Source organism: Nicotiana tabacum, chromosome 11 (assembly GCF_000715075.1).
Source record: "Nicotiana tabacum cultivar K326 chromosome 11, ASM71507v2, whole genome shotgun sequence".
Taxonomy (NCBI): Eukaryota; Viridiplantae; Streptophyta; class Magnoliopsida; order Solanales; family Solanaceae; genus Nicotiana; species Nicotiana tabacum.
The window spans coordinates 8,295,654-8,313,048 of NC_134090.1; the positions used below are offsets into that span (position 1 = coordinate 8,295,654).

A 17,395-nucleotide genomic window follows, 5' to 3' on the forward strand; every position below is an offset into this window, starting at 1 on the left:
GATCTTATTGACAGTTTGAATTGCTTAAATTCTATCGAATTGGTAAATGAATTTCTAAAAGGATTAAATTTCATTTTTTTCTTAAATCATTAGAAAGGGAGAATTTGGATTTTTCTTGGATAGTTGCTTACTAATGAAGCCTTGATTAACTGTTTAAATATGTGATTCTATGTGTACCTGCGTCGCATGTATGATTCGCGAGCAGGGTGTTTGTTTATTTTATGTTGACCACGTCGCATGGATGATTCGCGAGCAAGGTAATAGATGCATCTATGGTTCGCACCGTTCGACCCTCGGCAGTGCACATTTTACATTTCTGTTGGATCGGACCGTACGACCTCGACAGCGTTTGCGCATGCTGGTATTGCTTGCCTTGAAGCTTATTGATATTGATATTTGCCCTCCTAGCCTTGAGATAATTTAAAATTAATAGATTATGAATCCGGAAACTTTTAATATAAAAAGGAACTTTTACCTGTTCGGGACTTATTTGAAATTTCTGTCGTTCTTAATAAAGCCATGATTATTCGCATTAATAATATATTACTATTGGACCACTAGTAAATGTCGAAGTCAACCTCTCGTCTCTACTTCTTCGAGATTAGACGGGATCCTCATTGGGTACACGTTGTTTTCGTACTCATACTACACTTGCTGTTCATTTTTGTTGCACAGGTTCATGTGTGGCTAGTGGCAGACTCAGGTGAGTTGCATTTATCGAGACGACCGTAACCAGCAGTCTCCTTTAGAGTATTGTACTATATTTTTATTTCTGTCCACTTGTATTCCGGACAGTTACTGTATTTTATTTCATTCCTAGTAAATGCTCATGCACTTGTGACACCGGGTTCTGGGATGATTATGGGGTATCTTGTATTAACTTCTTAACATTTATATTTGATTTGAAACGATTATCTTTTACTGGTAAAATTGAAGGAAAATCATAGTTTTCAAAATTATTAAAACGAGAATTTAATTAAGTATCTTGGTTGGATTGTCTGACAGCGGTGTCCGGCGCCATCAAGACCTTTAGGGAATTTTGGATCGTGACAATTAACTCCACGTCAATTAATAATGAACTTTAACAAAACAAGATTACAACAACTAAACTCAAAATATTCAGTACCAAACTAAAGTCCGATTATAATTAGTGTACAACATTCACTTTTAAACTCCTTTCTTGCAAAATTCATGAGCAAGATCATGCTTATTTTAATTCTCCAGTGATCCCCATGATTCTGTATTTTTCAATACTCAAACCTCTCCCACGGCTCACTTTCTAAAGGTCCAACTAATATAGAAAAATTTGACCTCTACGTATTACAATCAGATCTCTTAAAATGCTTGCAAAGATTTACTATACATGTCTGCTTTGCAATGCACTCTAATTGGAAATCATGAAACATTACTCAGCTTGCACGTTTGAGGACATAGCTTTCTGGGAGTGAAGTACTATCTATTTTTGCAATAGATATCTTAAAATTTCTTTCTGTTTATGTAATTTGGGATTCGGAACATAGAAAAAGTGCAGATTTCAGGTGTATGTATATCAAAATATAGTAAGAATTCTGGGAATAGGCAAGTTCTAGTTTATTCAACTGTTCACTTTTTATTTTTTCAACTAATTCCTTATTGTAACTCACAAACTCGTAGAAAGTCAAAACAGGGACTAAAAATACCAAAACGGATTAAAGAAATGATAGTGAAAGATTGGTGTTGGACCTTCAATTGAACAAAAATGCCTAATGTTAAACAACGAAAATTCTAACAGAAACCCCTCGCCACACACGTTTTGACAGAGAAAGAACTTTTTACACTTTTTTTTGTACAGATTCAACTATTAGAGCCGGAATTAAAAACAAGAAAATATTTTCTACACACTAAATGATATACTTCCTACTCCAGAATAGCCTAAAATGAGTCAAATAAGATTATGACAAACTAATCCTACACGCAGTCACATATTCTTCATACATGGGATAAACACTTCATTTATTCATATAAGTAGGAAGTTGTAAAAACTATTCCAAAATAAAGTAAGGGTTCATACTTTTATTTCTTTAACAATAAACTACATTGCGGGCTTGAAAAGTTACCTAGATTGCAGATTTAAATACAAGACAACAGTAATCACTTCGCCCGAACTCAGGCAGCAACAGCAGTGACAAAGACCAATGAAACAACCCAGAATAACCTCGATACTCAACAACTTTTAAAGGAGAAAGGTACAACAAACTGACTTCAAACTTTTTATATTTTTTGGAAGGTTTTTGCTCTTTTCTGGAAAGTATTCAAAGGTGAAAGGCTGCTGAAATTTTTATCTTCAACTCTTTTTTTTCTGATTTCCCCCTTTTTAATGTGTGTAAAGATCATCTTTAAGTGAGGAAAGACCTCGGGATTGAATTATTTGATTGAATCTGTCCAAAGGACGGATTTTCCACCTAAAATTTGTCCCAACTATTCAAAGACAGATTTTTGGTCAAAAATCTGTCAAAAAAAAAAAAAATCGCCAACTATGAACAATGCTAGGAGCAGTGTACTCCAAACAGCCTTTTAACAGTAAAAAGCAGCAAAACAAGTACCCTACACTCAACAAATATTCAGATTTTATCATGAATGAAATTCAAGCTAACACACTCATACTCAAACCAACTATGAATAGGCAAAGCTAGGGCATGACTTCAATTGCAATTGAACTAAGTATCCAAACGAACTAAACTGAAACTAATCGATTAATGAGAACTAATAGTGGGCGATTGAAATAAGAAAACACTGCCCAAAACAAAACTTAATTGAACATTGGTAAACTATCGAACAACGAGTAAAAACAACTAACTAAACGACTAACTAAGTGAACGATTCAACTAACAGAAACAACTAAGATAAACAGAGATAACTCATCAACAACGTACTAATTTGAAATTCTAATTAACAGTAATTTGACCAAAAGATAAATCAAAAGCTATTGCTATTAAAAATCAGAAATTAGTGAGGGAACGAAGGTTTTGAATTGATACCTAACTCCGTGAACTCAAATCTGCTCGTCTTAACACCATCTGGGGATGAACTACGGCCACCAGACTCGAGGTTTCTTGCCAACTCAGTCACCATATGACGAAAGATGGGTCAGTGGCTTGAGGAAGCAAGAAACCTAGGGCATGATGGCTTATAGAAGTGGATAAATGCGGTTTGGCAGCGGGTGGTGGAAGTGGTAGAAGGCAGCACGACAGTGATAGCCGCCGGAGTTCCGGCCGCCGGAGTTTCGGGTCAAGACCAATATGAAAAGATAGCCCCCGCTGAGCTATATCTATCTATGTAAAAATTAGGGGGAAAGAATGGCTCAATCTTCACGATTTTGGGCAAAAAGGTGGCGGCTAGGGTTCCCTAGATCTAAAATTTGTTTAGTTTGAAAGGGTTTTGAAGGGTTTGCTTTGAATATATGGAAAGAGGACGTATTGTAGATCACATGGTGAAATTTTGGGCGTGTTTGGACGCCGGCGGACGACGGCAGGCGGTGGTGCCATCATGGAGAGGGGCGACGACGGCAGAGGAGGAGTGGGAGAGAATTGATGAGGTTCTAGGGTTTGGGAGAGTGAAATGAGGCCAAAAATCTGATTATTGGGCATTTTATATGACAAGTAAAATTGATTTTGGGCCATTGGATCAAGGATAATAGAAGGCTGAGATTTGATCTCTGAGACTTAAACAAAACGACATAGTTTTGTCTTAAACTACGTCGTTTTGGCCCCTCCCTTGGCAGCCCTCTCAATTGGCTTTGACATTGCACTCTTAGCCACCTAACCATTTCAATTTTAACCTATCCTTAATCATACTTATTAAACTAAATTTGCACAAATAAATAAATTAATTAACTTATTCAAATGATCAATTAGCTAGATTAATTCACCAATTGAATAGATAGTTAATTCCTAAAATTCACAAATGAAGAAAGAACTATTTTTGGTATTTTATGATAGGAAATATGCAATCAAAGACATAAAAATTGAGAAAAATAATTAAAGTAACAAAACACTAATGACTTTAGAAGGTAATAAAATAGTGTAAAAATTAGGTATTCACAAACACCAATTTCGAAATAAAGCAAATTGTTTCGAAAAAATAAAAAATTTTGTATAGATTCTTGGTATAATTGGAATTTAAAACAGAATAAAACAGAAGAAAATTAGAAGGAACACTCTTTGACTTCTGATGTCGTACACCACAGAAAACGACATTTTACCTCGAACAGAAATGAATTGTGTTTTTTTTCCCTTTTAAATTCCCTTTAAATTCGTTTTCCTTTGTTATATTAGAAGACAAATGCAACATGCATATAAATAAACAAGAGTCGGTGTAATTTATTAACTATACTAATTGTAGTTGTACCGGGAATCTAGTACATCAAACCATCGATGACATTATTTATTTTGGAAAAGTATATAAGTTGTGTTCATGTAATTATCCAAAAAATATATTTACATAATGATTACTTTACAGACGATATAATACATCCTATAGTTATTTAAAATGAAACAAATACAGGGGACAACTAGTATAAATTATGTACTACCATGGACAACTGCACCCCACTAGGTTTTTAAATCTAATCAGAAGTAATATTGTCTAATATTAAATAACAAATGTGTAGTCGTGAGAAATGAAACTTCCTCTTTCACAATTTTATACTCTCATTTTGGTTGACTCAGTCGAGCCTTCTCGTATTCCACTGTACGAGATATTTTTTAAAAAAAGAATTTTCATACTTTTAATTTGGTGACCGCGAAGGGAGAAAAATTAATAGGAATTATATCACAATTAAGTTTGGGGTATTATTAATTTTAATTTGCGGCAAAACTATTTACATTTAGTTGCCGAAAAAGTATATAAAACTTGTATAATTTTTATATATAACATACAAAATATATTATACAAAAAATATATAAATTTTATATGTTTCTCGGCTATTATTTTTATAGCGGCTATATGCGGTATCATTTTTCTTTAAGCTTTTTGTACTATTTTTTCTTTTAAATCTTCAACCTACTATATCATTTATTTTTTTAAACTATCTAGTAATATCTCTGCCTTAATTAGGTATAAAATATAATTTTATTTTTTCCATTTTTAATATATCAAAACATAATACACCATGATTACGTGGTTGGGATGATAAGAGTGAGATAGATTAAATTCAATGATCCTTAACCACCTGTATTGATAAAGAAAAAAACATAAATCAAAATCTTATTGGCAAAACACATTGTAAATAAGCTAAGCTAAATAAAATTTTACCTGCCTCACTGCAGGCATCAAGTCTAGTTCATTTGACTTTATAAGAAATATTAATTACAAATTGAAGTGAGTTCCCTTATCATCTCCTACATAAAGTAAAGAAAATGTGCGGAGAACTGTCAAGATTTTTTTAAACCGAAATTGTAGAAGTTTGAACTTTGAAGCACAAAATTCGAAAACAATCAATCATTTTTATACAATATGCCAATAATACCAAAATTAAGTATGTGACCTAGTGGTTAATGAAGTAAATTGAGAATCACTAGATATCTTATTTAAATTCCAACGAAGGCAAAAATATTAGGTGATTTCTTGTCGTCTATCTAAGCATTGGTGGATAGAGTAAAAAACGCATTTACTGCTAAACATATGGGAAATATGAGCCATGATCTTCCGGCCAAACTATGTATTTTTTTATACATATTTTCTAGAATTGTCTAAGATTATGCGGTGACCCATGCTCCAAAAAGGCTAAATGATTTGGTTGAATACTCAATTATTTACCTTGAGGAACAACAATTAATTCTCACGTAATACCTTTTTTTCCTCTCATTTTTTTAGTGGTGCACTCATGTTCTAGAAATGCTAGATCCGCATCTGGACAAAATTACCACATATCTATACTCAGGGGCAGATTTAGGGGGACGGAAGGGGTACCCCTTCGCCAAAAAATTAAACTGTATATATAAGGCAAAATCTGTTTTTTACCTCTATATATTAAGTTTTGAATCCCTTAACACAATCCAAAAGTGTAGTTTAGTAGTCAAGGGAATTCAAAACCTTTCACTATACTTGCATGAGGCAGCAAGTGAAATTAGTTGAGATATCCACGAGCTAGCTCGGACACCACGATTATATACTAAAAAAGAAGCATGAAGTCTGAACTAGTATTGCGAGACAAAGTTCTTCAACGGTAAAAATCATCTAGAGAAAGAAGACCATATATGTTGTTCCAAGAGAAGAAACACTTCCCAGGAAATAATAATACAATATTCTGACAAAACCTCAACATTCTCTTTATAAAGTGGCATTACAACGGTCCATTTGTTCATCATTTCTTCATGCACATAAGCACAGGCAAATTCATAATTGAACAGAGAATTCATAATGAGTGTTATTATGTATTTACTTTTTTTACTTTTTTCATAGCATAAAGATAATTCAACTCAAAAAAATGGATTAAATTGGACCTACAGACTCCAACTTAACATGTACACAACTTTTGACCTAATAATACAAAGCACTAACAAATATCCCGAGAATATTTATAATTTTATATCATGCTTGAAGAATATTTCTTCACAATTAATAGATTCAAGTATTATATATGTACAAAAATGTTGGTGGGAATATATTTATCAAATCCAACAACAAAAAAGATCTGGCAGTTCTGATATATTGTTACAAAATATGCTATTACTGCCACAAATTAAACTCTACCATATTAACAAAAATTCACTCTGAACCAAAAAGAGCAAATAAAAGGGACTCCAAAATATATATTTTCCTATAATGAAAAATCCCAACTTGATCAGTAAAATTTTGAAAATTATAAAAGGCAAGAGTGCACTTTTCCCTTTCAATAATTTCCAAAAATTTTGCTTTAAATTTTCTTTGTTCCCCACCAAAAAATATTCTCCAATTTATTGAACTTTTCCCAATTTCTTTCCTTGCACAATCATAAGAGAAAGATTATTCATCTCATACCTTCCTGAAGAAAACCGGACCGAGTCACCAAATTTCATAACTCGGTTACCGAACCGAGCCGACTCACTTGATATTCCAAACGTTAGCAACTTCGGACCTTCTTTTCCAACCTTCAAATTCTCAATTTTCTCACTTAAATCATTAACCAAACTCCATAATAACTCTGTTGAAGGTTTTTTCACTGTAAAAATAACACATAATCTCTCTTTACATTCTTCTAATCTCTTCAAAATACAACCCAACTCGACCGATTCACCGAAACTCAGACAACTCAGTCTTTCCTTAAACTCACTGAGTCTTAATAAAAGTTCATTAACGGTCGATAAATAATCATTACCCAATAATCCAATGACCTCGTACAACAATTTGTTACCTTCTAAAAGGAGGGAATCAGGTACTTTGCATGTTTCTTCAATCAACTGAACCAAAGAATCAACGTCCCTGATTAAATCTGAGTTCAAAAAAGATGAGATTTTTTCTTCTTGTTTATCTTTTTCGGAACTGCATGAAAAATAAGAAAGAAAATAACCTAAGATTCTTGAGGTAAAAAGTAGGGTTTCAATATATCTTGCGTAAAATCTGATCCATGCAGAGATTGCCCACGTGGCAGAGGTGGCGCCGTCGCGGAAAGCGGAGAGTTTTAAGTAATTATGTCCGCCGGTGGCCGGGAAAACAGAGAGCTGGTCTTGTAAAATAAACGGTCCACGTTTAATTATATGGTGGATGATAAGGAGGCATTTTAGGGCGACGGTGGAATCTCCGGTACGGTGGATACGGTCCATGATGATGACGATAAGGGAAGAAGCGGTGGCGCGTGAGCTATCACCGAGGGATAAGAGGGCGGAGACATGGTGGTCGTCAGGCGGCGTTGATGGTGTGTGACTGGTGGCGCGTAGGACGGCGAGGTGGAGAGAGAGATTACTTGGTTTAGAGATGAAAGCAGCTTTGGATTGTGAAGCTTTGTCTTTAATGGCGCCTATGAGATCTCTTAGTGTTGTTATTTTCTTCCCCATAGAGAGAGAAAAAAGTGAGAGAAAGAGAGAGAGAGGATAATTGATGAAGGAGAAAGACAGAGTTTGTTTTTATGGTTTGAATGAATCTTGTTTAAAGTTGTAATTAATATGGTTGAAAAAATATTTGCGTACGTAAGATATTTTTATATTTCATATTGTATGATTTCCATATTAGTTTACTTTATTAACTTTATACTAATAGTAATAGAAATTGTTTATATGGAAAATGTTAATGGACAAAACGTGAAACGGTCCCTTTTGTCAACTCGATAACACACGGAAGAGACTTTAGTTAAAAAATAAGTACATTTAACTGAACTTTTTTTTTGTGTGGTTTAATATGAACTACGTTGAACTTTGATAGTTAAGTTATAAAGGAGTAATTAATGTAACGGGTTAAACGTGAAACAATTAAGGTTCATTGTTTTTTTTTTCCTTCTCGTTAAAAATGGTAAGTTTTCCTATATGATTTTAACCATAATTAGGAGGAGATTATCACTGTATAAGGTAAAATATGTTTATATTTAATGATTACATGAGAAAGTGACATATAGGGCCGAAGACAGAAGATAGTCGGGTCCGAAGTTAACGATCTCGTTTGTTATCGGAGAGAATGACATTCATAAAAGCGAAATAAATGTCTGTCACCCGGTAATATTTAATGAAGAATATTCTATAACATTAATTGCATGGTCTGTTATCGAGAATATGACATTCACTACCTACCATTACACATTCTTCAATGGCCCTTATAATTGTCACTTAAGAGGGACTTGATCCTAGGACCTTGCTCCCTAGGTGCAGCTATAAATAGTAAGCGCTATCATCATTGTAAGGGACACGAATTTTTGACAAGCATACACTAGATTTTGTTCAAAGCTAAATAATATTTTACTTTCTTACTTATTTATACTATTCTTATTGCCTCCGGAAGCTCTTTCCTGTGCTCAAGATCTCTATCGCCTTATCTCGATTCTGACGCTAAGCCTTACACTTTTATTTAATTCATTTATCATTTTAGGATTAAATCGATTCATTTATCTATAAACAACATATAAATTTAACTGTATCATTTTATGGACAATTAAGAATCACCTTGCAACAAAACTAGGAATAATGAATCACCTTACCACACTGAAAAAGATAGATACAATGTAACGAAAGAAGTGATTTGATATTATATATAGTAATTAGATGCTTTCTCTTGTCACACTAAAAATTGCTAAGTGAGGACCCCAAATGAATAATTTTTAGGTGTGTTTATCCATAATAAGGTCTTTTCTTTTCTTCTACTATTTGACATGGAAAAGAGAAATCTTATTTTATAATATCAATAAAGACCATAAAATTTGGAAATTGTCTAATCTTTTATGTTAAAATAAACTCCCAACACCTCACGGAAATCACAGATTATTTCCATGAAATGGAGTTAATACTTGATCATGGGTGCACCTAACAGTGAACAATCAAATAAAGAAAATTAATTAAGAGGAATGGGATTTTTTTATCATTGGAAATGTCATTTTCTTATGATGAGTGTTAGACTAAACAATTTACGCAGGTTAATTATTCCCACCTACTTTCTTATATTCCTTTGATATTTTCTATATTTGTTTTCCAATAATTGTGTAAGCAAAAAGATAAGAAACTCTGACTTTTCTGCTTTTAACTTTAGACAATAACCGTTTAAAAAAAGTCATAAAGACTAATCCTTTTGCTCTATCACAAAAAGACAACAAAAGAAATGGCTTTTACTTTTCTTTCTTCTGCATATGTTTTAATTGCAGTAGTTTTGAAAATGAAAGAGAAGAAAATGCAGGTTACGTATATGACCTCAATATTATACACTAAAAGTCAGACTAATGTTCATTTACATCCATCCTTCCGTTTCTAAAAGTCTTGCAAGATTAATGTTCCAGAGGATTAAAATTGGAAAATTACCAAAAAAAAATAAAAAATTTATAGAGTATAAATTATTCTAGAGGCTACTTTCATAGTGTTTTCAAATATATTTGATTGCATTATAAGTGTTAACTTACTCTCACCGGTTGTTTATATCAAATTATATAATTTACCATGTTAGTGATAATTTAAGGTGTGAGAATGCATGTTAATTATCTATGATTTAATGATAATCATATTTATAAAAGTATATGTAATGTATTTATTGAGTTGGTGCAAATATTTATGTAATTTTATATTCATGTTGGAGTATGTCACACCTCCTTTTTACACACCCGAGGTAGTACAAGGGAGTTTTTCCAATTAAAGTGACATTATTCGAAATGAGATTAATTTATTCATTTTTGTTCAGAGTCGCCACTTGGGATAGTTTATTTGGTGTCCCAAGTCACCGATTTATTTTAAATCCCAAATCGAGAAAAATTTTGACTTTCCTTTTTGAAGTCTGCGAATCAGAAATTCTGAATAAGGAACTCTGTTAACCCGGGGTAAGGTGTTAGGCATCCCCGGATTCCGTGGTTCTAGCACGGTCGCTTAAACTATTATAACTGGCATACTATCTGATTTTAATACATGTTTTAAACTATTGTGCATTTTTACCTTATAACCGCTTTTATTTAATTATTGTTACATATTGCGAATCATGTCACGAGAACCGTACTCACGATCGATAACATGTTTAATTTTTTTTTAAAGATTAAATTGTGGCCGGGTCACATAACTGTACCCCCGGATTTTAGTAACTAGTTGTCACAAACTACGTTACAGGAACCGTACCCGTAGCTATGACAATTATTCAATTAACGCACCTAAAGTAAACTACGAAAGTTCAAGCCAATTTCTATTTTTTTAGCTTGCGTTTTCTATCTCTTTTATACATACACGAACATATACATACTTCAAAAGTTTTTTGTAAAAAAGGAAGATATATATTTAAATTTGCTCGACTTATGTAACTTAATGTACATGTCATGAAAATACATAGACTAGTAAAAAAAAGGATTGGATAAATCAGGAGGCAAAAAGTCCAAGAACAAAAAAACATGAGGCAGAGGGGATAGGGGGCAAATTTTGACGTTAAACTAATCAAATAAATAAAGTAGATTGTGGTTGTAAAAGCTGGAGTGCACAAACAACTCATTAACAAACTATTGAGGAATCATTATGTCTACGAGTTGAAACATGTGATACTATATATCTTTATATTTTTGCTACTAAAAAAACTATATACCTCATGATGCCGCTTATCTTATTTCTGAAAGTGGAGTATAGAATATAATTTATGGCTTGTTTGCTATTAAAAGATAACCATTGCTGGCCATCAGATCCTCGATTTAAGAGCAAATTTGCTTGGATTTTACTCTCTTCCTCGATGACAAGAAGTGGAAATTAAAGAAAATGAGTAAAGACTCACAAAGCAAATAACAGATTCCAAAATCTTTACAGCATTTACTTCGTCAACATTTAATCTAAAGTTTAACATTTTCGATTCATTACACTACTTTATTCAAATGGAAACCAAACATTCATCCATGACACACTAGAATAGCAGAAATTGTATCTTTGAGCAAATCCAAAAATCTAAAAGGAATTCAATAACTTTATATAGCCATTCAGCAAAACATAATACAAAGGATTTGGGATTGACCTAACATAGTTAAGCGGACACCAAGAGATAAGCCAAAGAAAAGCAGAATCCAAATCACATGAGGAGCTCAAGAAGCAATTTCAACAGTAGCAACAGAGCAACAAACCTTTACCCGAATCCAGCTGAAAATTTTGAATTTTGAATCCTTTGCTTTTAGCTCTTTTGAGTGTGAAGAACTTTCAAAGTGAGTCTCTCAAATGTTGGGTGTGAATTCAGGTGTGCATTTTTAGAGAAGCTTCCGTGGTAAAATGAGTGTGTGCGGCCATTTTTTCTTGGGAAGAAAGGGTGAGATCTGTTGTATTTGTCTGTTGCTTGGAGAAAAAATCCAAGAAGAAGAAGAGAGCTCTCTTGTAAAATGCGCCCTTTTCTATCTATAAATTTTTCTAAGGCGAGGTCTTGATGTGTGTGTTATAGGTAGAGAGAATGATGAAGAGTGGGTGGAGGAAATATTTTTTGGGGAGGGTGGGGAACATGAGTGGAGAAAATGAGGAAAGTAGGTAGTGAGTGGAGAAAGTAAGAAAAGTGGGGAGAGTGGGGAACATGAGTGGGGGAAATGGGGAAAGTGAGTAGTGAGTGGAGAAAGTGGGGAAAGTGGGTAGTGAGTAGAGAAAAGTAGGAATAAATTCAAACATGGTCAAAAATAAGCTGCTCACAGCTGCCCCTCTTTGCTCGAAAACATGAAGAGTTTTCGGGCAAAGATAAAGTGAGCAACTACAAATAATTTTTACCCGTTTGAAACTCCATTTGGAAGCATTTTGAAAACGTTTGACTGAACCTTGCTTCGGAGGTTGCCTACATATCCTTGGCTATAAAGGAATCAGGTCGGTGTAGTTCTGAAAGTTTTGGTAGCTGGGATTACCGGAAAACTGTGGTTTCACTGCTATTACTGTTGTTTCTGCTTGCTGAGCTCCTTATTACACACAAAAAATGGAAAATAAAAAGCTAAACTAGCTAAGCCTATCAACTATGAGTTACAAGATTCCCATCTATAAGTCTCTTGAAGCTTGATCTTGAGTCTTAGCTGGTTCTTGCTGTTAGACTCCGATCTGAATATTGATGCTCGTTAGCTGCAATCGCTGGTTCATTCTTCAGCTTTTGGATCAAGGCAGGACATGCGAAGCTTGTGACTTCATTCCTATCTTGAGCAGTCTGCATCTTTTCTCCGCTTCTGCACTTTAGAACTCACTTCTTTTTTCTTGTTTTTCTTTTCTTTTATTTGAAAATAGACTTCTTCTTTTGGTCGCCTCGAAACTTGTCCCTCAAGGTAAAAACCTGCTTAGGCACCAAAACAAACAAACGAACGAAATTTTTCTGCCCCAGTTTTCACTAGGAAAATTTTGTGAGTTATTGCAACAAAATCTAAATTATTTCTCTATTGAAAGCAATAAAATCAGGATTGTGTATCCCAGAGAAAAAGGGATTAGGGAATGGAGACCCTATATCTAAAATAAAATCAAATGGGGATCGGAGGCCCCAAGTTGGAAAAATTACCAGGTTATGCTGGAAAATATGATCGGGTTATGCCGGAAAGGTCCTCGGGTTTTGCCGGAAAAGAAAAAGGTCCTCGGGTTATGCCGGGGAAGACCACGGGTTATGCCGGAAAAGTCATTGGGTTATGCCGGGAAAATCATCATATTATTCCGGAAATAAAAAAGGTTCTCGGGTTATGCCGGGGAGGTCCACGGTTTATGCCGGGAAATTCATCGGGTTATGCTGAAAAAAAGAAAGGTCCTCGGGTTCTGCCGGAAAATTCATCGGGTTATGCCAGAAAAGAAAAAGGTCCTCGGGTTATGCAGGGGAGGTCCACGAGTTATGCCGAGAGAAAAGAAAAAAGAAAAAGAAAAAAAAAAGGTCCCTGGGTTGCCGGGAGAAAAAGAAAAAGGTCCCTGGGTTATGCCAGGGAAGTCCACGGGTTATGCCGGGAGGAAAAGAAAAAGGTCCTTGGGTTATGCCAGGGAGGTCCACGGGTTATGCCGGGAGAGTCATCGGGTTATGCCGGAAAAGAAAAAGGTCCTCGGATTATGTCGGGGAGGTCCACGGGTTATGCCGCGAAAGAAAAAAAAGTCCTCAGGTTATACCGGGGAGGTCCACGGGTTATACCGGAAAAGTTCATCGGGTTATGCCGGAAAAGAAAAAGGGTTCTCGGGTTATGCCGGAGAGGTCCACGGGTTATGCCGGGAAAGTTATCGGGTTATGCCGGAGAAAGAAAAAGGTCATGGGGTTATGCCGGGGATCAACTAGAGAGTGAAACTCAATACTAAAAGAGACTACCAGGTTATGCTGGCAGTGACTAGGGAATGAGACCCTAGGTGAGAAAAGATTACCAGGTTATGCTGGCATCGACTAGGGAATGGGATCCTATGTTGGAAAGGACGTAGCTAGAGATTGGAGACCCTATGCTACCATGATTTTGAATTTCTCTTCTTCTTCTTTTTATTTTTATTTTTTATCAATCTTCATTTTTTTTTATTTTTGAGTTTAAGAAAATGAGTAAAAGATGCAGAAAAGAATTGGGAGGAGACTTCCCTTTTGGGTTGATTATTGCAGCATAGCTATTTCTAACCCTTGCACATTTCCTTTTGGTTGCACCTGCTTTTTGCATGGTTGCTTTGGATTGTACCTGTTTCAATTTTTCAAACAAAGAACAACTGTTAGTTTGAAACGGTGGTCAGTTTTGTGGCCTTCATTGTTTTTGATCACTTAATCTCGGCCTAGCTCTTTTGGTGAGAACCTTTGCTGCTTGCTGAAGATTGATCTCTCTCCTTAAACCGAGGAACTCAACTTTTCAAACTTTCCAAACGGCGGTTCAACCGTGCGGGGCTTTGGCCCTTTCACTTTAATCCACCTCTAAGGCTTTGACTTCGAATTTCTTTTCATTTTCAATAACTCTGGTTTTAGAGCATCGGCTATTATGGCCAGTCGGGATCGACTTGATGCACCCGCTGAGGCTGGGGTACTTTTCTTTGGACTTGGTTTTTATCAAGCAGAACTCTGTAAAACCAATCTTGCCACATTTTTTTGTATTAGTTACGGAACAGAATTAGACCGAAAGAGGTTCAAGAAAAAGTAAACAAAGGACAAGAAAATGAATTTAAAAGAGAAGCATCCCTTTCGGGGAGGAAGGACGGACTTATCTGAGGTGCATGCAGACTTCAAATAGACATGACATACTTCTTGGACTAGACAACCGATCCGCACAAATATCCTATCTTCTCATAAACCCATTGCGACCCGTGTTTCAAAACCGAGAAACCTTGCCAGGACTCTTTCAATACCAATGGTGGTGAGGGGTTTCTTCTTTTCGATCGATGACGCCCTTTGTGGGTTTTCACCAATCGATCTCTCTCATTTCTCTTCTTACCGTCGCCTTATAGTGCTCGTTACGAGTTTTCACTAACAAGACTCTCTCATTTTCGATTTCTCTGCTCGTCATTGCCTTATGGTACCCGTAGGTTTTCACTAATAAGACTCTCTCATTTTATTTCTCTCATCTTGATTGCATCAGATCCAAGCAACTACGCTATTTGATTTTGAAAAACCTTTTGCCGATTGATCGAAAGGACTTGAAACAGGTTTGGGTAAAAAGAACTTGGATCGAATTACAACTTTGGAACCGTTCGGCCGGGATCATCGCCGAATTATTATAACGTCTGCCCCAGTTTCCCTTTTGGGGAAATTTGGATTTTTGTTTTGGTGTGACTGAACCCCAGGGAGAGGCTGCCTACGTATCCTTTCGGAATCAAGTCGAACGTAGTTCAGGAAACTTTGTTTTTGATTTTTCTTTTGTTTTCCTGTTTTGTTTTGTTCTCTCTCTTTTTTTTAATGGCACTTTCAGGTTCCAAAGAGGGTAATGAAAGAAAGATAAACTGCTCAAAGGGTTAGCAAAGAATTGGAGTGTTTGGGGTAGCGAGAATGAAAGCCTTCTTCATCCCAATCAGATAATATTATTGCTGCAGAAGGATTAGACATAGTACCTTTTGACCGCATCTGCATTTACAGCTGTTTCAGAGTCATTTCCTTCAATGTCTCCCAGATACAATGCCCCTTATGGCAACAATTTTCTGATGATGTATGGGCCTTTCCAGTTAGGAGCAAATTTTCCTTTGGCTTCTTGATGATGGGGGAGAATACGCCTTAAGACGAGTTTCCCCACTTCAAAGTTTCTAGGCCGCACTTTCTTGTTGTAGGCACGAACCATTCTTTGTTGATACAACTGCCCATGGCAGACTGCAGCCATTCGTTTTTCATCGATCAGGGTTAACTGTTCCAAACGGGTTTTGACCCACTCACAGTCTTCAATTTCATCTTCAACAATGATCTGGAGAGAAGGGATTTCAACTTCCGCGGGTATTACGGCTTCCATGCCATAAACCAAAAGGTACGGGGTTGCTCCAACCGATGTGCGCACAGTAGTACGATACCCCAATAATGCAAACAACAACTTTTCATGCCACTGCCTGGAACTTTGAATCATCTTTCTCAAAATCTTTTTGATGTTCTTGTTTGCTGCTTCGACGACACCATTAGCTTTGGGACGATAAGGAGTAGAGTTCCGATGCGTTATCTTGAATTGTTCACATATCTCTCTTATCAAATGACTATTTAAATTTGGAGCATTATCCGTAATGATAGTTGCAGGAATACCAAAACGGCAGATGAGGTTGGAATGCACGAAGTCTACTACAGTTTTCTTGGTGACAGATTTGAGGGTAATTGCTTCAACCCACTTTATGAAGTAGTCGATAGCGACCAATATGAATCTATGCCCATTTGAAGCTTTCGGCTCAATCGGCCCAATGACGTCCATACCCCAAGCAACAAATGGCCAAGATGCTGACATGGGATGTAGTTCTGTAGGCAGTGCATGAATCAAATCACCATGCACCTGACATTGGTGACATTTTCGGACGAAACTGAAGCAGTCCTTTTCCATAGTCATCCAGTAATAGCCCGCTCGTAGGATTTTCTTTGCCAAAACATACCCATTCATGTGGGGTCCGCACACTCCTGAGTGTATATCATACATGATTCTTCCGGCTTCTTTGACATTAACACATCTTAACAAGTTGAGGTCCGGAGTCCTTTTGTACAAAACATCACCGCTCAGGAAGAAACCACTTGCGTACCGTCTGATGGTTCTCTTTTGGTCCCCACTGGCTTGCTCGGGGTACTCTTTAGTTTTCAGAAATCTTTTGATATCATGATACCATGGATGAATACTTGGTTCTGCCTCAGCCGTATTATAGTAACCGTGCCTTTCCCGGATTTGGATTTCCAAGGGATCAAGGTGGGCTTTTCCTGGGTATGGCAGCATCGAGGCCAAAGTAGCAAGTGCATCGGCCAGTTCATTGTGACAACGAGGGATGTACCTGAACTCTATTGACTTGAATCGCCTGCTAAGATCTTTCACATGTTGCCTATAGGGAATAAGTTTGACATCTCGAGTCTCCCATTCTCCCTGAGCTTGTCGGATAATCAGATCTGAATCTCCCATGATTAACAATTCTTCGACATCTTGGTCGATTGCCATGTTCATACCCATAATGCAGGCTTCATACTCGGCAGTATTGTTTGTGCAGAAAAACCGAAGTCGGGCTGTGGCTGGATAGTGCTGACCAGTGGGTGAGATCAAGATTGCCCTAATTCCAACGCCTTTTGCGTTCGCAGTTCCATCGAAGAACATTTTCCAAGCACTGGTGTCTTCTGATGTCATCTCGATTGAATTCACCTCCTCATCTGTAAAGTAAGTACTCAGAGGTTGATATTCATCATC

The 17,395-nt window shown here is 36.1% G+C and overlaps 1 protein-coding gene across 1 annotated transcript; it reads right to left on the reverse strand.

Annotated features, from left to right (window-relative positions):
• Positions 1 to 6,545: 6,545 nt before the first annotated feature.
• On the reverse strand, positions 6,546 to 8,160 carry LOC107830153 (putative clathrin assembly protein At4g40080). Its single transcript, XM_016657629.2, has one exon. It carries the CDS (start codon positions 8,010 to 8,012, stop codon positions 6,936 to 6,938), a length of 1,077 nt encoding a protein of 358 aa, XP_016513115.1. The 5' UTR covers positions 8,013 to 8,160; the 3' UTR covers positions 6,546 to 6,935.
• Between the last annotated feature and the right edge of the window lie 9,235 nt (positions 8,161 to 17,395).